General features: G+C 37.5%; 2 protein-coding genes and 1 long non-coding RNA gene across 4 annotated transcripts; 2 read left to right on the forward strand and 1 right to left on the reverse strand.

Annotated features, from left to right (window-relative positions):
- Window positions 1-5,393: 5,393 nt before the first annotated feature.
- Window positions 5,394-6,827, reverse strand: LOC147530960 (uncharacterized). Its single transcript, XR_015227564.1, has 3 exons — window positions 6,738-6,827; window positions 6,554-6,629; window positions 5,394-5,523 (listed from the first exon to the last, which is right to left on the reverse strand). It is a non-coding gene; the product is annotated as an uncharacterized LOC147530960 (long non-coding RNA).
- Window positions 6,828-8,019: 1,192 nt separating this feature from the next.
- Window positions 8,020-24,930, forward strand: SUT4 (sucrose transporter 4). Of its 2 annotated transcripts, none has more exons than XM_086647344.1 (6): window positions 8,020-8,676; window positions 11,047-11,789; window positions 12,300-12,363; window positions 12,451-12,494; window positions 21,109-21,268; window positions 24,800-24,930. In XM_086647344.1, exons 1-5 carry the CDS (start codon window positions 8,157-8,159, stop codon window positions 21,265-21,267), a joined length of 1,530 nt encoding a protein of 509 aa, XP_086503470.1. In that variant the 5' UTR covers window positions 8,020-8,156; the 3' UTR covers window position 21,268; window positions 24,800-24,930. The 2 variants fall into 2 exon arrangements, with proteins under 2 accessions (XP_086503470.1, XP_086503471.1); XM_086647345.1 differs by lacking the exon at window positions 24,800-24,930 and adding an exon at window positions 21,421-21,520.
- LOC147530962 (protein DETOXIFICATION 48-like) lies at window positions 24,480-26,358 on the forward strand. The gene is made up of 2 exons (XM_086647343.1): window positions 24,480-24,702; window positions 24,800-26,358. The coding sequence occupies exons 1-2, from the start codon at window positions 24,589-24,591 to the stop codon at window positions 26,315-26,317; spliced, it is 1,632 nt and encodes a 543-aa protein (XP_086503469.1). The 5' UTR covers window positions 24,480-24,588; the 3' UTR covers window positions 26,318-26,358.
- Window positions 26,359-26,552: the final 194 nt, after the last annotated feature.

A 26,552-nucleotide genomic window follows, 5' to 3' on the forward strand; every position in this document is an offset into this window, starting at 1 on the left:
TCCATCATCTTATATCCCGAGAATGAAGACATGAGATAAAAGAATGAAGAATGTCAAAAGCAAGTATGAAATGAAAGTTGATTGCAAGAATAGAGTTGTGTGTGTTGTATTTTGTTTTGGATTGTTTGTATTTGTGTTATGAAAGAAAAAGAAAAAAAAATGATGAAAAAAAATGAAAAAAAGTGATATGAAAAAAAGAAAAAAAAAGAAGAAAAAGAGTGAAATAAAGTGATTTTTGTGTATGTTTGAGCATGTGTTAGCTCTTTTGTGTGAGTGATGTGATTGTATATATGTGTTGGTGTTTTTGTTCATGAATAAGTATTCGAAGCAAGAAACGAATGTCGAAATGCTTAAGAGGTTCTATCATGAAGAGTTCGACATTCTCGGGAATCCACCATCATCATCCATATCTAGTATCCGCTAAACTTTAGAAGGCATTTTTAGAGGGTAGAATGGGTGAGAAGGGCGAGTGAGCTTCCCCACTCTATTTAGTGGCTAATTCCTTTTCGAAGATCATTTGTTCCAAAATGTTGTCCTCACCCCTTTTTATGTGTTGAGTCCTAGTTAAGTGATCACACTCACACATACGAGCGAACCATTCTTGAGTGATTTCATTTTTGGAGTGTATGTCCGTGAGGCCGATGTCGAGCGAAATGTACTAACTTGGGAATCAAGGTTTTGTGACTTCGGAACATAGATGTGCTCATTATGTTATGACACTTGCATTTTAGGGTAAGACCATTAGTGAAGAGATCTTTAGCTTCCACATGAACTTGCTTACTTGATTCATTATGTTTTGACATGCTTAAACCCTTCACTATATGAACCATGCTTATTTATGATGTGGTTGTTGAACCCTTGTGTATTTGAAACCATGATGTTTGTGGGTGTCATCTATGGAAACCCTCACGAGACCACACTCGTCCACTAGAGAAACCTAGGGGTTTAACGGCTTGTTGCATACGCTAAATGCAACCGGGATTCCTCCGAAAGTGAGTTAGGTCTTTTCTTTTGTTTTGTTTTGCTCGAGGACTAGCAAAATCTAAGTTTGGGGATGTTTGATGGGTCATGAAAATGTCCCATCTAAGTCGTTTAATTTGGCTGAGTTAGTCTGTTTTGAGTCTTTATTATAATAAAATGGTTGGTTTTCTTGATTAGGTGTGTTTTGCAGAGTTAGGTGCGAAAATGGTTAAAAATGAGAAAAAAGATGCATGAATGGTATTTTGGTCATTGGGAGTCAAGGATATTCTGGTAAATTTGGCCAAGTTCAGTTTATGGGTGAAAAGTAGAGTCCGAGATGAACCCGTAGGAGAAAACGGAAGTTAAATCGGAGTCCGGACGAAGGAATTATGCGGAGTCAAAGTTGGGGTCAAATTCGGGACAAAGTCGGTACACTGTTGGGCACACGGGACATCTTTAGACACGTGGCGACATCTGAGACGGGCTGCATTTAATATCTTGCTCCCTGGTACATCATAGTAGTATTTTACAGCCACTTTTAGTACCCCTCTCATAGGCCGACACGTGGCATCTTTATCAACTCCCTTATTTACCCAGCCGCCAGAGAACATTATTAGTTTAGGGTTTTTTTGTATTTTAACCCTTTAATTCCTAAAATGGCCCTTCCTTTACTTTTTTCTACCATTTAACCCTACACAAACCCTAACCCTATTTAATAACACTTGCTCCTCCATTAAAACCTAGACTTGCAAACCCTCTCAATCCTCTCTTAGCCTCTCTCTCTCCCCTCTTAGCCTCTCTTTCCTCCTTTTCTCTCTACCTCTTCTCAACTAAAAACCCTAGCCACCATTCTTTTCTCTACCACCTTCATCTTTTCTCTAGATTTACTTTCTCCTTCTAATTTCTTCTTCTAACCTTCTAATTTCTCCATACCTTCTTCTCTAAAATCTCTTCTTCTTCTATCTCTCTTCTAAATTTCTCTTCTTTTATCTTCTAATAAGCTATTATTTGGAGTTTTGAGCAATATTCTTGAGATTCTTGGAGCTTAAATTGGACATCAAAATGGAGATACATGGGAATATGGATTGTGAACATTCTTGGTGATTTCTTTCCATTAATCTTTTGTAATTCCATTTATTTTATGAATTCAATGAATATTATTTTAGATTCCATGAGTAGCTAAATTTTGTATCTAGGGTGTAGAGGAAACCCATATTTGGGCTTATTTTGAGATATGTTATAAATCAATGAATCCTTATTTTGAGCTTCAATGCCTATTGATTGTCATTTCATGTTGATTCTATAACCTTATTATCATTCATGTATTATAATTAGATATTTCATGCTTTTATTGATTTATTAGATGAGATATGCCTTTTAGATCTTGAATGATAGTGTAGGAAATTAGTTTTATATGGTAGTCAATCATACATTCTTGATTTTGAATTGTGTTATTAAAGAATATATTCCGAAATCTAAATAGTTTATTATGTTAGATTTTGAGTTATACATGAGAAAAGGGATTTGTTAATTAATGCATGTTTTAAGTAGTCCATTTATGTGGTGAAATCGAAAACCCTAGATTCTTCTTCTCATCTTGATTTCATTCTCATTAGTCTATTAGTATTGCTTTCTTTTTTTCATAGTAGTTTCCAAATCAAATCAAAAGTTTGAAAGGGGGTGTAATTCGAGATTTAGATGAAATAGCTTGTCCTTTGGAACGAAACTCGACTTATTAGAAGTACTATAACTTGACCCCGTATACTTGCGGGAATAGACCTAATTTTAGGCCTATCAAGTTTTTGGCGCCGCTGTCGGGGATAGGTTTAGTAGTTCGGATATTGTTTGCTTGTTTTGTTCATTAGTTTAGTGTTATTTGTTAACTTAGACGTTTTTCTTTCTTTATTTTCGTAGTTTCTTATCTTTTTTTTTTTTCAGGTACCACTTTAAGAGAAAAGCCAAAAAAAAACAGGAACATAGGAGCGAAGGGGAACAAAAGAATCAGAAAGGAATCGGAAGGAAGAACGAAACGAGAGGAGCATCCGCTAGTATCGTATTCTATCTCTTTCTTTCTTACTAGTGTGGAGTTGACGTTGTGGGGAAACATTTGCAACGAAGAAGGGCAAAAGATTCATGATATACTCGAGTCTGGAGTAAATCTAGTTTCCGGCGTCAAACCCGCGAGGATAAGTGATTTCAACGGATGATTAGTTGGAACACTTCCTTCAAGCCAATTATCTATTGAAGCGGACCTTCTGAGGTGTGTGAGTTAACAACATGGTTTAACACAACAGGAATTAATTTCCTTACCAAACCGATTTCTCAAAATTCGGCATTTGTGTTGAACAAAGGACGCAATTTTCCAAATCAAAGACGATCAATTAGGGACCTGTGAGAAACCTAACTACATGTAACACCCCTAATTTTTTTAATATATCATATTGGGTGGAAATAACAAAAGTCTAAGTCAGTTTTGCTTAGATGAAATACTAGTGGGTTTAAAAACCCTAATCTTCTTCACTTTTGAAGAAAACATATAGTAGAGAGAGATAGTGCAGCCACTCCTTAGTGAAGGAAGGATGAATAAAGAAGAAAAGAGGTAGAAATAGAGTTCTCTAGAGAGAGAACAAGGCATGATTTGTTGGGTTTTACACCCTTATACTAATGTCTATGGCGGAAATAAGACATCTAATATCTACATTACTATTCTCAGGATCACATGCATAAGCCCATAATAATACTAAGTAAAACTAGAAAGATGAATACCTTATTCGCTAGTTTTCTCTCGAACCTTTCCAATTGCTTTTGAGAAGACCAAGAGCTTCAAGCGTAGCTCCTCTACTTCGGACACGAGCAATCAACTTTATATGCCACCTTGTTGTTAGCTAGCACACCAATGGTGGTTGGAAGAAGAACACCTTTCTTCTTTGACTAGATAGATAGTAATGGGAATTAGCTCACTTTCTCCTCTCTACTTGATGTGGTAGAGTAAGAAAGCTTAGAGAAAAATTTCACACCTTATTCTCTGCACTAAGAGTGTTTATATAGAACCCTAATAAGAATCCACCTCCTTTTAGGTTTCCTAAAACACCCTTTAGAATAAGATTTAAGGAAATTGTCGAAAATAGCAACTATTGATATTTTCTCAATTCCCTAAGGAGATGACGTCCAAACCCAGCCAAAATTGGCAGGTTTAATTTTTATAATATAAGAAACCGTCCCTCCAAAAATCAGCCCAATCCGAGCCCTAAAAGTGCCCGAATCGACCAAGGCCCAAAAACCCTATTTTTGGCCTTTTTGTACTATCTTTGCCTAATTCCTTTTTAGGACTATGAGATATGTTTATGGGATATTCCCATTGTTATATCTCACTCCCACTAGTCGTATCCTAGATCAATTTGACACTCTTGTGTGTAACCCGTTGTAGGATCCGATTGAAGTTAGCCGCGAATTACTTCGTAGTTCGACGATCGTAGTTGGTATCTAGCTACAACTCTACGATCCCTAAATCAATCGGACTTGATGATCTTCCACATCAATTGTCCTATCCGACAAATTGTTCGCATTGTCACCTTGGTCGAAGGACATCTCTTTCAACTCCTTCAGACTCCCACTTGGACTTAGAACAAGTGCAATGCTCGATTCCTATAATAATATTAAATGATCTGAGTGGCTCCCAAAGCTACAAGAACAGAGCCCTCCTAACAAGTCCCATCAACCGAAGGAGTAGAGCGTTCTTGTGTCTCAAGGTAGGGTAAACCATGTTTAAAGCCAAGCTTTTACAAGTTTCCACTTTCATGGATTAAGTATTTTCTTATTAAGAAAACTTGGGTAAACACCTTCTTTCAGTTCGGTGAAGATATTGTAAATATCAACCACAAGTCTTTACAGAATTCAAACCACACTCACCAGTGGCTTAGCAGAATAAATAAACAAACATGGCACTGGTCAGTCCCCAAATCACTCCAAGGATCGGAATACCCCAACTCCCAATCTCTCTCGGACCCCATTCCGGGTAAACAAGAATGGTCGTTACCAAACGGCTGGCCACACACACCGAGTGTAACCCTTAACATGAATTCATGGCTAATCCATAACAGAAATATAAATAAGGGGACCAACCAATGCCCGACGTCAAACAATCAATACACGTAACACAGATCAAGCGATTCAACCTCCATCTTATACACGCAGCTCAAGCGATTCCGCAACACGCGCGTGTTTACAATTCACACAAAACGATCACACAACTCAAGCGATTCCGCCACCATGTGATTTTTTTTCAGAAAAACCAATTTGTTTTGAAAAGATAAACATCCATAACATAGAGCACACCACATACATTCACGTCATGCCATATCATATCATAATTTGATTTAGATAAAGATAAAAAAAAGATAATAATTACATATATATATATATAAAATGGTGAAACGGGGAATACCCGTGCTCCAAGTAAGATTCATAGGATCCTACCTCAGATGTAATACACTTCCGGTTTGTCGTCGTCCACCTAAGACTCACCTTCTTCGAGTTTATCTTCTATGTAGTACTCCCCTCCAGCTATGAAGTACAAAAGAAACAAGATGGTTAATTGAAAGTCAGAAAAACTGTAAGAGGAGATCTTGTAAACTTAGAAGACATCAAGATGCATGGGAATGAACTCAGAGGAACCTATGAACGGTATAAGATTCACGAAAGAGCTCCGCCAAATACTTAGCTTACGTCCTAAACCACTGGACAATTCCGTAAAGTCTATTATGTAATTCTGAGGTCACTGTATAATGTTGACTCTGAAAACCTAAATATCTTAGTCACACCCTCAATACAACAGTGAGTTCGACATATGATAGGTACCCATTATAGATAAAACTATTCTGAAGTTGTTCGTCGTAAAGAAATCGACTATACCGAGTAATTTAGATCATTCTCTAACTTTCGTTGTCATGCCCAATTAAGTTGAATCATACATTGCTTGAAGGATATTTATGCCCTTAACATGTTCTATTGGTCCTCGTTGCCAAAATCCGAACGAACCACATCCAAAATAGCATAAACACATAACGTAGTCTTAATTGCGTACTACGTACTTAAACAAATAATACTCCCTAGTCTTTAATCGGATTCAACCGATTCTTAAATTTTCAGAAAGTTAACCTCATTCCTAGCGTTTCATTCTCAGGTGGCTTCTCCTAGTTACAACTACAACATAACCGAAAAGCGTAAAAGATACGCAGCAGTCCACGAGTTTTACTGCCCGTACGCTGCATACTCTAACAATCATATCACCCTCATCCGAACTCCAAACAACCATTATAATATTTTTCTAGAATCGTCACAAGACGAGTCATAATATCTATGAAGACTTGAAATTCTTCTGAAGCCTCTACGACTGTCTAAACACTAAAAAACAATAGCGGTTTTATTCTCAATTCACTGTTTTCCATCAAGTCTCAACCTAATCATCTATTTTGATTCTTCATACATAAGTTCATAACTCTTTAAGTTAACTAACACCATAGCATCGCACATAAAGGTAAGGAAAAACCCCTTAAGGAATCATTATAAAACCATAGAAATCAAAATTTCTTACCTTGATTCCCATGAATTCGATTTAGATAGGTTTCTCTTGATTAATCTCTTCCAATTCCTCCTCAATTTGCCAAGTTCTTCAAATCATAAAGAAAACCTCCATTAAAACTCAATTTAACATCATAGAGAGACAAAATCAAATTTCCATCGAAAACCTAGACAAAAACCTTAAGAACAATACTTACTTCTTGATGGAAATCGAAATTTTCTATCAGATTCACTCAAACTCTCCAATTTAATCGATTACTTCCATTAAGCTTAAGCCCTAGTTGCAGTCGGTTCCACGAGAGAAAGAAGAAAAATCTGATTTTTGGTTTTTCTCTTATCCACTCGAAATTACAATTTAGTCCCTCAACTTCCATCAACTTGCTAAACAACCCCTAAATCTTTCCTGGTTGCAGAAAACATCCTATATTGTGCAACAACTGTTGATTTTGCCCCTATTCTGTCTGGCTCTAAACTCAAAATGACCCCTCATCTAACCTTTTCTTTTCTTCTTCATCCAAATCAAACCATGAAGAAACTATATGACCCCTATTACTTCGATAACGAAGAAAATCATCGAATACATAACGATAACCTAAAACCATGTCCTATCTATACGTCTGACCAGTCAAAATTTATGATTTCTCGAGCTTTATCTGATGAATCTTCTTAATCAACCGAAAGAAGTATTCAAAACCAAATCCCAAAATAAACCACTAGCTCTATTAGACGCTCTAACTCGTCCGATTCTCCGACTCGAAAATCTGGATGTTACATGGTGGTAGTGGTGTAGTTCCCGTTGGTGGTGGTGGCGCATTGGTTGTGGTGAGGTTTGGTTTGTTGTGGTGGTGGTAATGATGTAGTTCCCGTTGGTGGTGGTGGTGGTGGTGGCGATCTGATTACTGTTGGTGGTGGTTTTGTGGTTCGTGGTGGTTCTGTGGTGGTGGTTAGTGGTGGTCCTGTGGTGGTGGTGGTTCTGTGGTGGTGGTGGAAGTTTTAGTGGTGGTGGTGGTGGTGGTGAAAGTTTTTTAATTCATGGAATTATAGTGTAAATTAACACAATTCAGATTTTGACATTGAATAAATCTGAGTAATGTGGGTCTTTTTTCAACCAATTCTGACATTGAGTTACTTCAGCTAACATTTTAGATTTTCCCAAATAAGAAAAACATACATCATTTCAGATCTTAAAAAAAAAAACAAAAAAAAACAAACAAACAACACCTTACAGCGTCCTCCATAATCACCGAAAAACCCCACTTTCCACCGCTTTACCTTTATCCTAAAGTTAGTTTTGTCGAATCAGGTCCTTCCACCGTAAATTTATTTAAAATTCAGGATTATCTTTTCAGTCTCCAACCCCAAAACACAATCCTAACCACAAGAAATGCATGAGCCCATTTAAAGGAGATTACGCGTACGGTTGAGATTATTTGTACTGAAAAATACTTCAAATATCATTTGTAGCAAATCTAACTACCTGACCTCACCTTCTTCCGATATCAGAAACCGCCATCTCTTCTACCTGCAACTAGAGAGAGAAACTAGTGAGAGAAAGTAGAAACTAGAGAGAGGAAATTGACAGAATTGAGCTAGAATATAGAGTGAGAAACTAGAGGATGACGGTCCCTGAGAGGCAAAATCAGAGAGGAAGAAACAGGGGCCGGTCAGATCATCGAACCCAAACAACAACAACAACACCAACCAGAGTTCCATTAAAACGAATATTTAGGGTTTCATCAATGGCATGTGGAATTCAATTTGGTTGGGCACTTCAACTCTCTCTTTTAACTCCATATGTACAAGAACTAGGAATACCTCATGTTTGGGCAAGTCTAGTATGGTTAGTTGGTCCACTCTCTGGTTTTTTAGTTCAACCACTTGTTGGTCATATGAGTGATCGGTGTACCAGTAAATTTGGCCGGCGCCGACCATTTATTCTTTTTGGAGCTCTTTCAATCATCATCGCTGTATTAATTATCGGTCACTCGGCTGATATTGGTGGACTACTAGGTGATAAATCAGCATCAAAATCAAAACCTAGAGCCATTATTGCTTTCGTATTAGGGTTTTGGTTACTTGATGTTGCTAATAATATGACTCAAGGTCCTTGTAGAGCTCTTCTCGCCGATCTTACTGGTAAAATTTCGATTCTCATTTCCATTTCATTTATTTGTAATTTTTTTTTTTTTTTAAATTTTGAGTTGTTATCAGCAAGTAAATGGAGAATTTAGAAACCGTAATTAAAACCCTAGGGAGGAGTAGTTTTCAAGTAATTTACTATTTATGGTTCTTTTTGGAAGAACATTAGAATTAAAGACGAAAATGACCAGCTTGTGATTTTATCCATGAAATGTGGTAGGGCATCATTTTCTTTCTTTAAATAATTTTGCTTTTCTCTTTCGGCGACTTCTTTTTGAAGGAAGTTGGTGGTTCTTGTTTTCTATTAGGATTTATTGTAAAGGGTATATTTTTAATTTTTGGCAATCAATGTGTTGGAGGAGAAATTATCACAAGGAAAAAGGTAGATGACTAGATCAACTCCCTTATCTAAGCCAAAGGAATAGTTTCAAGATTGATTAAACATATCTTGATGCAATGACGGATGGGACGATTCAGGCGATCAAAAGGGGGAAATCGACGAAAGAGCTGATGTAGCAGGATTTTATACTTGTGGATCTTAGATATGAAATGTTTGGATAAGACTATGTGCTTAAACTAGTTCAAGTAAATAAATTCAAAATAACAATTTCACCCTCTTTACGGCATAAATGGAGGAGGTACATCTCTAGGACAATTCAGCTTTGCTGTCATTTCCCAAAAGATTGAAGATATTTGTGTTTGTCGTCTTGAAAAAGTTTGATTTGAGATTTACTGAACTTTAGCTTTCTGGGTAGACTTAAAGAAGGGTAATTACTGGCTAGTTGATAACTTTATTTTACATACAAACTCACATTTTTCGTCTCAGAATTCAAACAAAGAGAATTGTTAGTCTGATGGGATAAATTTGTAATTCTTTATATAAAGTTCGCCCATGAAAAGTCGAAGGGGCCTAAACCTAATCTTATTTTGAAATGATTAATGCAATGCAAATAGTTGAAATTTCCAAATTGGGAGGTTCCTGGTAGCAGTAGTTTTGCAATTCAAATAAGTGAAGGAAATTTCAGACCATTTTAATCTGGTTTTTATGTTGAACCCTGCGAATTGATGCTAGTATTTGCGTTTAGTACTTGCAACGAGACAAGCTGACGTTCTTGGCATAGTAAACAAGCTTAAAGAACAATTAGAATTCATTCATGCAATGACTTTTGGATAAAAGTGAAAGGTCAGATTGTGGTTCATAATTTAGTTTAGTTATTAAATTGCGTGAGATAATCATTGTTACTTGCATCTGTAATTCTGTTTAAGGATTACGCTACCCCAGGCTGGAGCTCCATTGTGCATTAGAAACACAGATCCTCATTTTTGTGCTGCTATAGCTCATGCAGGTCTACTCAACACATCTGGTCCCAAGTTGACTCTACTGGTACAATATGAAACCTATTGTTTGTCGATGTGGTTCCTGATTATGCTCAGTGCTCTATTTCATTTGAATGACCAAGAAGAATGAAGTTCATGATATTGTGATAGAACAGATGGTTGCATTCACTTATACCAGACCAAGTAGCGTATAAGATGTAGGAAAAACCCATGCGTCATAGATCTTACTGGTTTTTCTTTAACTTATATATGCATCTTTGTCAGAAGTATCTTCCTGACTTTCTCCAATCAGTTCAGATGATTAGAAGATTGCCATCAAGTAACAATCATCAGTATCAGTAGATCTTTTTCCCTTCTGTCTTGAATGACTGAAAGAATAGTGTTTCTCGTAAACCATGCTTAAATTTTTGTTTGGTTTCGTAGGCCTGTGAGATTTTAGAGCCCATGGATACTCTTTGAAATCTTCTAATGCTAACAGTTAAGACTTGCTGCATGTTGCCCAGTTTTTGATATATATGTGTACTATAGCACCAGAAGGTAGAGATTTGGTATCATGTTTGTGTTTAGTACTTCCCTATTATGGTAAGCTTCAAAGCATAATAATTAATATTTTTACTTTAGGGCCGGGACAGGATGTAGCATTATTGCCAGACATGTGTGTTGGGGCTTGTTATAGAAGTATCTTTAGGGCACTGGTTTGGGTAGTTAGGGTTTTGGGTTTGCAGAGAGGAATCTTGCAGCTCTTTGTATTCATCCATGAAGAGAACATCTCACAATTGGCTCCTTACATAAGGAATATTGGCTGACCAACGTAAATTTCTTCCAGCTTTGTGTTTTCTTTTCTCATTATACTAAATATTTTATGGTTTGCGGAAATATGACGGCATTTGCAGTTTCTGAGAAGCAAAAAAATCATGATGAAAAAGTGTTGGGGAAATACGATGTGCATAAAATCATTAACTGATAGATGCAATCTCTTACTAGAAATTAGAGAGACAAGCAGCTAATGTCACATATTTTTCCTTTTAGGGAAGGATCAGAGGAGGAGCCGCATTGCAAATGCATATTTCTCACTCTTCATGGCTGTCGGTAATATCCTCGGATTTGCAACTGGATCATACAGTGGATGGTGCAACATTTTCCCCTTTACTGTCACCTCCTCTTGCAGCATTAACTGCGCCAATCTCAAAGCTGCTTTCTATCTAGACGTTGTTTTTATTGCTATAACTACATATGTGAGCATATCGGCTGCCCAAGAGTTGCCTCTCAGTTCTACCAGACCCACAAGCTCTACAAATGAAGGCCTGGAAGAATCCCACCATGCCCAAGAAGCTTTTTTCTGGGAATTGTTTGACATATTTAGGTACCTTACAGGGCCAATATGGATAATTTTGGTCGTTACTTCCTTGACTTGGGTTGGATGGTTTCCATTTCTTCTATTCGATACAGACTGGATGGGCCGGGATATTTACAGAGGGGAGCCAAATGAAGGGCAGAACTACCATATGGGTGTAAGAATGGGTTCATTTGGCTTGATGTTGAATTCCGTGGTTCTCGGATTAACTTCTATTTTTATAGAGAAATTCTGCAAAAAGTGGGGTGGTGGTTTTGTCTGGGGGGTTTCAAACCTCGTCATGTCCTTATGCTTTGTAGCGATGATTATTATATCCTTTGTGGTCAAGGGTATGGAATTTTCTGGAGATAATCTACCTCCTGGTGGCATTGTGATTGCCGCACTAGTTGCTTTTGCAATCCTGGGCATCCCACTCGCTGTAAGTTGCTTCATTCTCGTGTTCAAACAGTTAACACAATTCCATGTTTTCATATTTAAAGATAAAATTAAAAAACTGCCTCTTCAGTACTCATTAGATGATGCTTTTGATGAATGAGATAGTCACCGAATGACCGCCAAAGTACCCATATTATACCTTTCAAAACTGCTACATACGGAAGTAGTGCAAGTTATCTACTACTTAGCTATAACTTCCTAGGATATATGGGTGTTTTTTCTCACATGAAATACTACACGGCATGAGACTTGAGTCCATGACCTCTAAAGAGGAGAGGGGCGTTACAACTTTAAATGTTGGGGCAAGCAAGTATTTGTTTTTCAAATTTGTAAACAACGGAGAAAATATGGTTGACAGAAGCAAGGTCATTTTCATAATAACTGCTGTCATTTCTGAATACAGACAATAAAATAGATCGGTCCTGTTACTTTTATGGCAACCGTTCTTCTTTTACATTGCTTAACCATCTGAGTTGTGTTTATATACTTACAGGTAACCTATAGCGTTCCTTATGCTATGATTGCCACTCGTACGGAGTCTTTAGGACTTGGCCAAGGTTGGTACTTGTGTTATATTCTTAAGTTTACTAATCTCTCTCTTTTTTTTTTAATATGTACCTGACTTTCATCTTGGAATCTGGCAGGATTATCAATGGGTGTCTTAAATATAGCTATTGTGATCCCACAGGTATGAATTTGGTCTTTTTCCACTTCTCCGTTTCTTAATATTAAATAAAGGAAACCATTTTATGGTCCTTTTGTGTAATTATATCTTTTTCGAGAAAGATTCTCTATGGTTATCTGTTCTCTGACAGGTCACAAAGCATCGACTTATTCTCGTACAATGATTAAGCACGTTAGTCTTGTTAAAGATCAATAATGAAACCTAACTTAGTTCCTTATTTAAAATTCGCAAAGCTGTTAATCAATTTGATGTTTGGCATCTCTCAAACATTTTCGAGCAACAAATATCTACTTTCCTAGAAACAAGGCTCTTTGTGAAGTGCAGCCTCATTGATTAAAATCTGTGTAAGAAATTGAGAAGGTGGCTTCTAAAGGTGCCAGACCTAATGGTTGTAAGTGGGCTGCTCTATAAGCACCGGACCCAACATCTAGATATTCTATAGGCTCCGGAAAATCTGTAGGCACCCGACGCCCTAACTTTTCTCTCTCTAGCGCCCACGTTACCTCACTAGACCTAGGTTGCTTGGTTATGCCAAATTAACTGACCATTGTTAATGCACTTACTGCTAATTAGAAGTGCAAATATTTATAGGCTCTACATAGGTCTTTTTTTACATAAATACCCTTGGTTATGCCAAATTTACTTAAACCCTAAAGATTCGAAACTTGGAAAGTGCAAATATTTATAGCCTAAACCGTGAAAACGAGGTTGCTTGGTTATGCCAAATAAATATTTGCACTTCAAAATGTTCTTGGAGGACAATTTTGTAGGCCCTCACATTTTCATGGTAAAAAATACCCTTTGTGTGATGAAAAATACCAAAAAAGTCATTTTTAATAAACTAAGAAGTTTTTTTCTACCGATGAAAAAATCGAATGTGGGACATTGGTGAATTTTGCCGAGCTGATTCTATAGAGTCGATCTCCTTGTGTTTTGATCATCAATCTATTTTAGGTTTTTGTGATTGAATCTCTTTACTTGTTGTTAGAAGATGATTTCGAGGGTTTGAGTTAGTTTTGGTGAAAAATTCTAGAGAGAGAAAGTTGCAATTTCCAAGTTTTGAATCTTTAGGGTTTAAGTAAATTTTTTGCTATGTTAGTTTTGATGTTTTGTTAGTTTTGATGTTTATGTTCAGACTTATTTGTTGAATTTATATGAAAGTTATGGAAGTATAGTTGATGCAAGGAATGTGTTTGGTAAAATGCTTGAAAAATGTTGTTGTTGGGAATGCAATGTTAGTTAGTTATACAATATTTGAGTTGGTTGAAATAGCTCTAAAGTTGTTTAATGAAATGCCTTTGAGAAATAACCGTTTGATTGAGACGTGTGCACCGTTGGATATTCTTCATTCCTTTGGGATGCATTCCTCTTTTTGATTTCTCTTTGATGTAATATACCGTTATAGCATATATTGTGATAATATACAAATACAATATATATGTGATTTGTTTAATATTCCAATACTCTATGATGCATATATAAAGACATTGTGCCAATGTATATTATATTGGAAATTATCCAATATAACATATATGGTGTGGATATTATTCTAATACCCACTGCAAGTTGGAGTAGGGTAAGAAATCTAACACAAGCTCAACTTGGAAACTAACTAGTGAAACAGGGCTAAACCAAGTGGTTTGGTAAAAACATTGTCAACCTGATCAAAAGAGCGAATATGAGTTGTCTGAATAAGATCGGATTCAAGTTCATCACGAAAAAAGTGAGAGTCAAGCTCGATACGTTTAATTCCTTCGTGGAAGATTGGATTTGCCGCAATGCACATTGCTGCCATGATGTCGCAATAAACTTGAATTGGTTTAGGAATTGGAATGCGAAAGTCTTGAAATAGATATTTCAACAATAAGGTGGTCCTTGCTGATTCGCACGGGACTCCACATGCCCCATGCTACTTGGGTCAGAGCGTAAGCTAGTGATGCTTTCGGCTACTGGACTCTCACCATCTAGGGTGTGGCACTCCACTGGTTCGCCTAGCAGCACAACGCTTGTATTGCTCTCCCACAACCTAATACCCCCACCCACTTTTGGGAGGCCTTAGGCGAACTATCGATGGGGTCCCCTACGCCACATATCATTGTTTGTGTTATGATTTTGTTTTTGTCTTTTAAATTTTTTGATTAATGAGGGTGTGTTTAACTCTTTAACTTTAGTCAACACTTGGTTGCCAAGTGGTTGAGTTTTTTTTTTTTTTTTTTTTGAAATTTTGAATTAATATTAAAAGAGGAAAAAGAACTATACAGGGTTGGGGAGGGCAGTGGATCATTCACGATATCCACGCCTCCTAATTTCTCACTACATCTAAGAAAGATAAGTGATTGTACTTAGGCAGACATTTAGCCCAACAAAAAATTATTGCTTTTACATCATCCATATCTAAACTAGTGTTCGCGTTAGCTTCTTTGAAAATCTTGTTGTTACGATCTTTCCAAATGCTCCATACTATCGCCGCTGGAACTAAGTCCCAAATGTCCTTCCTACTTTTTGGCTTTGGAATACCTTGCCATTGCTCGAACAGATGAGGAACCGAGTTAGGCATGCACCAGTAAATTTTCATAGAAGGGATGAAGTAGGACTAGTTGCCAAGTGGTTGATAGTGCTGACATAAACTCCAAAACCCTGAAGGTCCCAGGTTCGATCCCCATAGGAGGTGGAATCCATGGTTATTGAATTTGAGTTATTAAAGGCAAGGAATGAAATGTCGAAAAATGTCGACTGAAATTGACGAACTTTTTCGGTTTTACCAATAACCTACACGAAAAGTAACTTACAAAGATTTCTTGCAAGATTTCGGCCGAAATTTACGAAATTTCAGCCGAAATCTAAAACTAACCAAATATACGAACATGGATAAGGTAGAACCGAAACAAATACCCTACTCTTCAAAGTTCTTGGATTATTTCTTCAACATTTCTTGTTGATTGCACTAATTTCGGTCTTCACCATTGAAACTCTAGCAAGTTTTGTGAAAATATTCAGAGATTTGATGGTCAAATTGAAACCCTAGAGAGAGAAAGTGAGTTGCGGCTGAAGAAGAAGGACGGAATGAGATTAGGGTTTCAAATGCCTAAAAAGCATAACCCTGAAAGCACCCCTTTAAAATGTTGTTGGCGCCCCTTCCCCTACTGTCCCAACACCTGCGAGGGTGCCAATAACATTTTGGAGGGGCACCTTTAGAACCACTGAAAACTGAATTTGTTATTTATTTATTTAAGATTATCTTTTTTACTTAACTCCTAAACTATTTCTTAAATGAATAAAAATCCCTCAAACTAACAGAATGGTCAAAATATAACACAATTTACCCCCTAAACTAACTACTTTATTGCAGATTAGCTCCTAACTTAACCATTTTAGGGTTATTAGGATGTAAAATCAATTTAGCCCCCTAACTCAACTGTTGTATTGCATATTACGCCCCTGCGAGATTAAGCTTTCATACTAAACAAACGTTATCAAGGATACTAACATTTCCGTAGATTTGCAAAATTTCCACACAGACCGAAACGTTTCCACGAAACGTTTCCACTTTTGGACCGACCGAAATTTCCACCGAAACCGAAGTTTCATTCCTTGATTAAAGGTATATATAATGTAATAAGTTTGTCGTTTGTCGGGTATCCAGCCTCTTTCATGTTGTTGGGCTTTAGGCCTCTTTCATTATTAGTTTAACACTTTAACTTAGGCGGTTATCGTGCTTATCACATCTTCATGTTGTATCAATGCCTTGTAACGACTAACGTAGATCGTAGTCGATTTCTCAAAAGAAAAGAACACTTCAAACTTTAATTGGTTTTGATAAACTACGTATTGGTACGAGACATTTGTTCTTTTAGTGTCCCTTTTAAAAGGAAAGAATTATTTAGAAAATGATGAATCTGAGTCGTAGCTTAGACCTTAGGTTCTCTAACCACCTACTCTACCAACTCTACTACCCAATAGACATGATACTTATGTGCAAAAAATACATATAATAATACTATATATATATATATATATATATTTTACCTAAATTTGGGGGCCCTAGGCGGCTGCCTGGGTTGCCTAGGCCTAATGACGGCCCTGCCGCAACCTCGTTTTCACGGTTTAGGCTGCTCCCATTTCGCTCTGAAGTTCGGCGGTGAGAAAGGCAATGCGCGATATTCTTTCTCGGGCGAGGAGCGAGAAACAGTCGGTTGTTGTTTGGTTTTCCAAGATAGCGGGTTCTCAACTAACATGGTGAAGTAACCAGTAGTAAAATGTCGAGTAATGAGACAATTGGTTCAATCAGAGTCAGTGAAAACCTGAAATGATTAGAGACTTACATGATAAAAGGAGGATCCCATGATCTAGGGCACCTTTCAAATATCACAGAACACGAATAGCCCGTCCATATGGGTGGAGCGTGAGTGTTGCATATATTGACTGAGGTAGTGGATTGAAAAGGCGATTTCAAGTCGCCTAACAGTGACATAAAGGAGTTGACCAATCAGATGAAGGAATTGTGTCGGGTCATCTAATTGTTTACCGTCCGTCCCCAACAATTTTAAATGTTCAAGCGGGAACGAAACAAGTTTTGCCCCGAGGAGGCGAAGATCGCGAAAAATGTCTACGGTGTACTTCCGTTGATATATTTTTCCTCCTAGAAACTAGAAATCTCAATTCTAAGAAAGTATTGGAGGCACCCCGGGTTTTTTACAGAAAATCATTGTACGAAACATTTGTGAAGGGAAATGATAGCCTTCTCGCCATTGCCTATGAGGATGATATCATTAACATAGACAAGTATGTAAATTACAATTAAACCATCGAGAAAAGTAGAAAAGGGAATGATCCGACGAAGATCTGTTGAAGCCTTCTGCCTTCAAAACAACGGAAAACTTGACAAACTATTGTTTAGAGGTTTGTTTTGATCCATATAGGGATTTGCTCAAGCGACATACTTGATTGGTACCCAGTTATGATAGTTGATAACTGGTGGAACGACCATCCTCGAATGGTGGCAATGGATAAGACACGAACAGTGACCAATTTGGCAACTAGGGCAGAAGTGTTATAATAGTTGATACCATCAATTTGGGTGTAGCCCTTGGCAACAAGTCGCGCTTTATGACATTCGGTCAAACCATCAGATTGTCTTGTAAACCCACTTTGAACCGATGAGTTTCTTGCTTGGAGGAAACAGAGTTAGAGACCAAGTGTTTTTTTGTTCAAGGGCTAAGATTTCTTCAGCTGTAGCGTCACGCCAGTGCAGGAATTCCTTGGATGCCATATAAGATTTTGGTTCTTCTGTAGTGATGATAGAAGTAAGAAATGCCTTATGGGAAGGACTAAAATGATTGAAACCAATACAGTTAGGTAACAAATACGATATACGAGAAGTCGGTGTAATAGTACACAAATAAAGGTAGTCAACCACGTAAAAGGGGTGGATTTCGCGTATGAAATGGTCGAGAAAGAAGTGTTGTTCATCTTCTGGTCGGGTGATTGGTGAAGAATTAATATCAGTGTGCGGAAGCGGTTAAGCAGGTGTGGAGTCGAGATATGGAGGAGTCGATTAAGGCTCCATCTAAGAGGAAAAGGTAGACGGTGGAGGTTCGGTCTTATCTACAAGGGGCGAGACGGGGTTACTAGAGTCGGGAGAAGACGATGGGAATTCTACTTCAGGGGAAACAAAGAAGGGAAATGGTCTGTACTGCTATTGATTGGTGGAACCACATTCTACATCAAAGCTGGAGAGTGATATATGTCATGACGTAGCAAAGTTGTGGCCATTTAAAAATGGAGGGTATAATGTCCTAGGTTAAAGGAGTAAAATGGGGGAGTCAGAGCGACCTCGTGTCTTATCATGACAAGGACTTGTCTTTAAAAAAGGTGACATTCCTGGAGTCGTAGAGTGATTTGGACTCTAGATCGTAGATATATCCTTTCTTACCGGGATGATGACCGATGAAAACGCCTTATTGGAAGAGATAAACTTAATAGTCTTGTGATGTTGTTTGATAGTGAAGTTAAGAAAGAAATCTTTGTTTCAGCTTTGGGCTCCATAAGAAATATTCAAGCATATCTGAAGAAATCATGAACAAGGGTGAGAAAGTATCGCTTGTTGGATAAAGATGAGACTAGAAAATGTCCCCAAATATCGGCATGAATTAACTGAAAAGGGACTTGCTAAATAAAACACTTTTGTTGAAGGATAACTTGGATTATCTTGCCGTAGAGCATAAATAGCATTGGATTTTTTAGAAGAAATAAAATTAAGAATTTCAGCCAAATGTCTAAAACGTCCTAAACTGAGGTGCCCAAGATGACAATGCCAATTGTCAAGTGGCTTATTGAAAGCTAGTGCAGAAAAAGTCTTATGCAGAACGTAAAGTTCATCAACCTCATGGGCCTGACCGATCTTCTGAGTCGTCAAGTATGCATGGAGAACACATTAAATTGGTGAAATAGTGACGTCCAAGTTTAAAGATTTACTTATTTGATTAAAAAAGTTCAAGTTAAATTTAAAACTCGAAATGTAATAAACATTATCGATTGTGAGAAAGTCTAAAAAAACTACGCTGCGAATGTGTTTTAACAAATAGGTAGTTCCATCAGGTTAATGCGCAAACCATGATTGGGGGGCTAAGTCGTAAGAGCTAAAAATACTTGGGGGAAAACAACGTAGTTGGAAGCACCACTATCTGCAATGCAAGAAGAACAATTAGTATATATTGTTGAAGTCGCCTTAAAACCAAGAGCAGCGATGGCTTCAAGAAGGGTGATAAGACGATTATAATGCTCTCGGCATAAGATCAGAGCGACAGTAGTGTTGGCGGTGGATGGACCAGAAACAGCTAAAGGTGCGAGTGCCATTTTTTTTCTGCGACAGCCGTGTAATTGGAAATGTCGTTCTATGCATGTCCTGGTTTATGGCAATGGTCGCGAAGGACACCCTTGTTGCAGTTTTGATTACCTTAGCACTGAGAGCAGAATAGTCAAAAAGTGCACCAACTGCAATGTCCTGTTTTTTCTTCTCTTGAAGCACCATGTTTTAAATTTTGGCCAGAGAGGGCAAGGGATAAGCAAGATCTGGCTGCAAATGGCCGAGAATTTGTCATGTATTCCCATCAGAAATTCCATTGTCCGGACAGAGTGATGGTACTAATGGTTGCCTTCCCGGCAATACAGGCACATGACTTGGGGGGAGGAATCGTACTTGCCCCAATAAGTCTTCAGTTGTAAAATAAAGTCAGAGTTTTGGCGAGGAAATGGTTTTTCGCTACTGATACGTGAAGGGGGTGTTGGATTTGGGATATTGGTCTTTTAAATCAGTCCATATCTCAAATACTGAGGTTGAGCGCGTAATGTTATTGCGGATGTTCGGGCTTAACGGAGTTGAGGATCCAGCTCAAAACCATGTGTCACAACTAATCCAACCATGCAGCTGGATAGTATCCTTTGGTTTGGTTAAAGAGCCATTTTTGAATCCCTATTTGTTCTTGATGACGTGGGAATTGTACATGCTATGAGCCCAAGTAGTATAGTCGTGTCAGTTGAGAGCCGCAGATTGGACGACAGAAGTTGCGGTATCCGAAGGATGCACGTAGTATTCATCGTATACCGGGTGAACAATGTGAGATGTGGCAGAGGTGTTCAGAGGACACCGGCAGTCATGTCAGAGACATCGCCAGGCGCCATAGATGGGAAATCAGTGGCCATGGAAGAACTGTTGCGAGAGATAACAAATAGAGAAACCAGTCTATCGTGAAAAAGTTATTATGTTGCAAATAGCTTTAGGGTTATTAGGAATAAAGCAAAATGTTGTTAAATAAGCTTTTGCTTCTTGGTGATAGTAGCGACAGTTGAATATTGTCGCAGCTGCACCGTCACACCAAGAGACTGTCACTCTCAACATTGGTGAAAAAGGATGGAAGTTAGAGACGGATCGTCACTGTTGGAAAGAGGCAGTGTGATAAAACTAGAGTTTCCACTGAGGTATGAAGGTAAGCAGCGGCAAAATTGGTGAAACAATGAGCAAGGGAAGGTCAGATTACAACTAATTAAGGTATGTGACGCGCCTACTAAAGGATCTCAGTTACTAAATTGGCGGGAAACTCGTCGGATTTGAAGAATTTCTAAAGAGATAAAATCAATGGTGTTCTCTCTACTGGTTTGGTCAAAATCGTTGCTAGAAAACGACAAAATCGAGTAAGTTGGTGCCGGGAACTAAAATGGTGTTTCCAGGGTTTATTTGATAAAAAAAAAATTGACCAAGAGGTGGCCGGAGAGGTTGACTTAGCTGGTTCAGTTTTCTTCAATTTTATTTCATTCATGTTGAGGTTAAGGAGAAACAGTCGGTTAAAATAATTCACGTAATCATATTTTTTATGTTAATATATATATATATATATATATACACACACTTGTAATGCAGTAGGTTCAACTCTAAATCTGATAATTTAGAAGATAAGCTTATAATCTTTTCACTTCCAATTGTGATATGTGCCAATTGCCTGGAAACAAAAAGAGAACCCTGTAAAAAAGAAAGAAACAACTGTGTACCAATTATTCAGTTAATGCATGATGTATATACATTTTAGCTGTGACATATAATGAGGTTGGATTTTGATGTCAGGTAATTGTGTCACTAGGAAGTGGACCTTGGGATCAGCTATTTGGTGGTGGAAACTCACCAGCGTTTGCCGTAGCAGCAGCTGCAGCCTTCGGCAGCGGACTCGTAGCAATACTAGGTCTTCCACGCTCGAGTGTTAGCAAACCCAGGATCACCCTCTGAGGTATTTTTGTTGTATATTTTTTGTTTTATATCTATTCATGTATCCAAGGCAAACGATCACGGATCCAGAAGAATTGTAAATAATAATTTTTAATTCTATTGAGCTAAGAAAGCTACATAGTTGTGTGATCTTTTATATCATTTTGAGTGAAGGAAGAAGTTTGCTAAGGCCTTCTCCTAGTTGTTTGCAACTTTTGTTGTCCGTTTCTATATCAACTTGTACTTCCGTGGAATGGAAAATTGAGGTGTGCAATCTTTTGTTTTCTTTTGCGTTTAATTGTTTATTTTATGTTTATTGATATTGGAGAGCTCTTAGCATTTAGTATTTTTATGATGGGCATGTGTTCCACATGAAGTAGCGGAATAACCATGTGGTCGACGTTGTATATGCCACGTTATTCACAACATTATTATCAGATTGGTTTGAGTATTGTATCTAGCAAGTATTTGTTGATAATGAGCATTTCTATCACTTGCATATGCTGCTTTACGTCTAATCATACTAAAAATCATATGCGCTTTTTACTGTCGATTCGACAATTTCTCTAAAGCACAACTTCCTTACGTTCAGATATTTTGCTACAAATGAATCGATTCTTCAGAAGATTACACCCCACCATAATGTTGATTGGTATCTAATCTTACGAACTGTAATGCACCTAATCGATATATGAATATGGTTAGTGCGTTATTATGCTGATATAAACTTCGATATAGACGTGCGTGTTTGGTCAGTTTATGTGAGACTGATTGACAGGCTGTCACTATTACATTTATTCTCATTTTTCTTGCTTCTGCTTTAATCTTGGAATAAATTTAGTGCTTATTGCATTCTTTGTTGTTGACAAATATCTGATTTGTCCTTAATACCCTCAGGTACTTTTGGATATATTTCATTCTATCTGATCTGTTATCGAATGAGCTACTCAGCTACATAAATATACTAAAATCTAATCTAATCAGTTAGTTGACAGGAGTAATATAGGTTATATGATGAGTAATATTGAGAGGCAGCCTCTCATTGTCTCCACTTAGTATCGTGCTTTTCGAATATGTTTTACATTCCGTTTATGACCTTGTAGTGCTTACTCTGTTTTGCTACATGGATGAAATTCTAATTAGTAGCTGCTTGAACTTGGCAAAAAGGGTGTGAAAATTTGTACAGCAAAACAAGATGCTAACGTTTTAGCCAGCTATAATGTTGAAAGTGTCTTGAATATGATATCCAGCCCAGTTTGTGAGCCGCAAAAACCGCCTTCAGAGCCCGTAATCAATGTAAGGGGTATCCATGTATTGTCAGAATTAGAAAGAGAGGCGGCGAGTCGGTGGAATTAGGGTTCTCAGTTATAAACTGAAATTCTAAAGATATCTTTGTAACTTGTCTTTCATTTATAGTGGAAATCATCTCCAATGTTTGCCGTGGAGTAGGTCTAATAAGCCAAACCACGTAAATCTCTTGTGTTCTGTGTGATTGCTTCTTCTTCGTCATAACATATAATAAAACCACAAATTTTCAACACAATAGTCAAGTTCATATGGGTTAACTAGATAAAAGTTGATGTCATAGCTCTTAGATTCGTACACGGATTTGGTTGAGTTCCCAGTAATGGATAAGCAGAGCAAACTAGCAGCATGAATCTTATCCTCATGGATTTTTTGCAGTAAAAATCTTTCATGTATGAGAATATTGAATACATTGAATTGTGGTACTACTGGCCCCTACTATTCAGTCATTAAAAATCTTGATTAACTAATCATGGATTCTTATCCTCATGAACTCTTTTAAGTAAAGTTTGTATTGATATGATCAGAAGATGATAAACCCATTTTTGCCATAATTGCTTAGTTTGAATTAGAATAGATTATCTGTTAATTTGACAAGTTGATTTTGAATACCTAAGAAGAAGAGTTATTGTATTTTGTGGCAGAAGAGAAGACAAAGATTACTGAATGTGAAATCTTAGCTTCATCTGTTTTAAATTATTTGATTGATGATATCACAATACAGATCTGATCTAACCTACTGAGTAAAGATAGGACCCACATTTGGAATCTCTGACATATAGGGTTATGAAATTCAGGGAAGTAATTTTTTTCTGCTATAGTGAAACAAAGAGAAATCAGATTCTTTTCAGCTGCTCAGAAACTGAAAGAAGGTAAAAATTGCTTGCTTGGGAAAGTGGGCTTCTGTTTATGTCAGAGTCAGAGCCAAAGTTTCAAGGGAAGATAGATAGAGAGAGAGAGACAATGAAAAACTCATTCACTCACTCTCACCAGTGTTGTTGTGTTGGGAGAAAGAAGGTTGTACAAATCAAATTGCTTTAATTGGTCTATGTAATTGTGTTTCTTTATCTCCAGCTGTTGGGTCTCTACACGACCAGTTTCTCTCACTAGAAACACAACCACTGTGGTCCCATAGAACACTACCTCCTAATTACCAACAAAGTGAAAGTTCAGAAAAGTAGGATAAAATTGCACTTGAAAACCCTTCAAGAAAATCCAATCCCACTTAGTGATGTCATTTGGTCAATATCACTAACAAGAATGTACTCAAATTGAGTTATTTTATGACCTAATAAATCTCTATAGTGGAGCACTTAACCATTGTTCATCTTTCTCATTTCCAACATGAATTTAAAAAGGGCAAGGGATGCCAAAGTTTTCTTTAGGTTTGTCAATATTTTCGTCGATTTGTATTTTGGGTCTTTTTCCTTCCGTAGGAATAAACTCTTCGTTCTGTTAATTATGATTTCGCGGACGCACTGGCCTCTAGGTGATCATCTTGTCATAGTTGAGTTTTAGTCAAGCCTCGTTTTTCAAAGTGAGGAACCTGATACCACTCCACTATTTTGTGTTTCACCAAACTAATAATATTATTATTTCTTATACTCTTTCGTGATGACGGTGTTGGTGATGGTTATGCGGATGTTGAATTTCTTACCGTTTTACGAAGAAATATTGTCCAAGATGGATACTATTCTACAAGTAAAAACCATCCCATCCATCATTGTTTTTTTTACCAATCCGGATAAATAGAGGAAGATATGAGTACCAAATGGGTTATAGCCCAAAAGTGTACTACTCCACTCATCCACTTTATATTCTTTATATATGTGTGTTTCATACAACCCAACAAGTGGTTTCAACTTATTTGTTATGCATTATACTTTGTGTTTGTGTTTTTGTATATATATACCCTCTTTTGATCTCCCAATTGAGAGACAAACTAGAAGCTAAATTGAGACAAAAGAGCTGAGTTGATTGAACCTCATTAAATAATTATATACAAGTACTTTGTTGAATAAAATCATACATATCTCTATGTATAACCCAAACTCATCTTCTCCTTCTTCATTAATATATCCCAAGGCAGCTGCTAACTTGATAAATCTTCAAACGGAAGATGAACTACATAGATGGCCAACTCCATCTGAGGTACTACTTAATATAAGAGCAACTCCTGTATATGTTTTTCGATTTCTGCCTCCAAAATGGAACTAAGTTTTATGTGTTGGTTTTGTTTTGGTTACAGGTTGTGGAGGAAATTAAAGCCATGGGTAAGATCTCAGGTCCAACAGCTCTCACTGGTTTGCTTTTATATTCAAGAACTATGATATCTATGCTCTTTCTTGGGTACCTTGGAGAACTTGAACTTGCAGGAGGATCACTTTCGATTGGGTTCGCAAACATTACAGGATACTCGGTTATCTCGGGTTTGGCTATGGGAATGGAACCCATTTGTGGACAAGCATTTGGAGCAAAACAATGGAAATTACTTGGCTTAACTCTACAAAGAACAGTTCTTCTCTTAATCTGTGCTTCAATACCCATCTCTTTCCTTTGGCTAAACATGAAAAGAATCCTCTTATGGACTGGTCAAGACGAAGAAATCTCATCGGTAGCTCATATATTTCTTTCTTTCTCTATACCTGACATCTTCTTTCTCTCTCTATTACATCCACTTAGAATTTACCTAAGAAGTCAAAACATCACTATACCATTAACATATTGTTCAGCTTTATCTGTTATTATTCACATCCCACTCAATTTCCTCCTGGTTGTTCACTTCAAAATGGGTATAGGAGGAGTTGCCATAGCCATGGTTTGGACTAATCTGAATATGTTTCTCTTTTTATCGGCTTTCGTTTTCTGCTCAGGTGTTTACAAGGATTCTTGGGTTTCACCTACCATAGATTGCATCAGAGGTTGGTCTTCCCTACTAAAACTTGCTATACCAACTTGTGTCTCAGTTTGCTTAGAATGGTGGTGGTATGAACTCATGATAATTCTTTGTGGACTTCTTCCTAATCCCAAAGCAACAGTTGCTTCCATGGGTATCCTAATTCAAACAACTTCACTAGTTTATGTATTTCCATCAGCTTTGAGTCTTGGAGTTTCGACAAGGGTTGGGAACGAACTAGGAGCTAACCGACCCGCCAAGGCCCGTAGAGCCATGATTGTCTCTCTTGTCTGTGCCATTCTTGTGGGTTTAGTTGCTATGTTGTTTACAACTTTTATGAGACATCGATGGGGTCGGTTGTTCACAGAAGATTCCGAAATTTTGTCATTAACTGCAGTGGCATTACCTATTGTTGGACTTTGTGAGTTAGGGAATTGTCCACAAACAACAGGTTGTGGTGTGCTGAGAGGAAGTGCAAGGCCTACAACTGGTGCAAATATCAACTTGGGTTCTTTTTATATTGTGGGTCTGCCTGTCTCCATTTTTATGGGCTTTGTTGTTAAGATGGGCTTCGCCGGGTTATGGATCGGATTGCTCGCCGCACAGGCGACTTGTGTAGTCCTAATGTTATGTGTATTGAGGAAGACAAATTGGGTAGCTCAAGTAGAAAGAGCAAGAGAACTAACAGAAGCTTCTTCTTCATCTTTGTCACTAGTAGTTGTAAAACCAGGATCTGTTTGCAAGGAAGGTAAAGGAAGAATGGTTAATCTGGATGAGATTTTGTGTAGTAATAATGATGGGTTTGTGAAATCATTCTCAGTGGAAGCTGACCCACTTATATCACAAAGAACTCCTATTGTCAATGATTGAGACTTTAAATTATTATCTTAAAGATCTGTTTTGATTATTATTAACTTGGTAAAGTCTTGAATTGTGAATTTGTGATGGAATTGGTCGTGAAAGTATCTCTCTTAGAAGACCCTCTTTTTCTTGGAGCCAACCTTTTTCTCTTTTCTTTTCTTTTTTTGTTGTTGTAAAAAGACCTCCCTCGACCCACTCAACTTTGTTCATTATCATTAACCATGCTTGGTTATAGGGACCTCCC

Source organism: Eschscholzia californica, unplaced genomic scaffold (assembly GCF_041429995.1).
Source record: "Eschscholzia californica isolate CP2 unplaced genomic scaffold, dmEscCali1.0.p SCAF_6, whole genome shotgun sequence".
NCBI classification, from domain to species: Eukaryota; Viridiplantae; Streptophyta; class Magnoliopsida; order Ranunculales; family Papaveraceae; genus Eschscholzia; species Eschscholzia californica.

Bases quoted from the DNA above. Each gene is read 5' to 3' on its own strand.
- LOC147530962 (XM_086647343.1), top strand. From the start codon at position 24,589: ATGTATAACCCAAACTCATCTTCTCCTTCTTCATTAATATATCCCAAG. The intron at 24,703-24,799 runs GTACTACTTAAT...TTTTGGTTACAG, and splicing joins GATGGCCAACTCCATCTGAG to GTTGTGGAGGAAATTAAAGC.
- SUT4 (XM_086647344.1), top strand. From the start codon at position 8,157: ATGACGGTCCCTGAGAGGCAAAATCAGAGAGGAAGAAACAGGGGCCGG. The intron at 8,677-11,046 runs GTAAAATTTCGA...TTTTCCTTTTAG, and splicing joins TCTTCTCGCCGATCTTACTG to GGAAGGATCAGAGGAGGAGC. The intron at 12,495-21,108 runs GTATGAATTTGG...TTTTGATGTCAG, and splicing joins TAGCTATTGTGATCCCACAG to GTAATTGTGTCACTAGGAAG.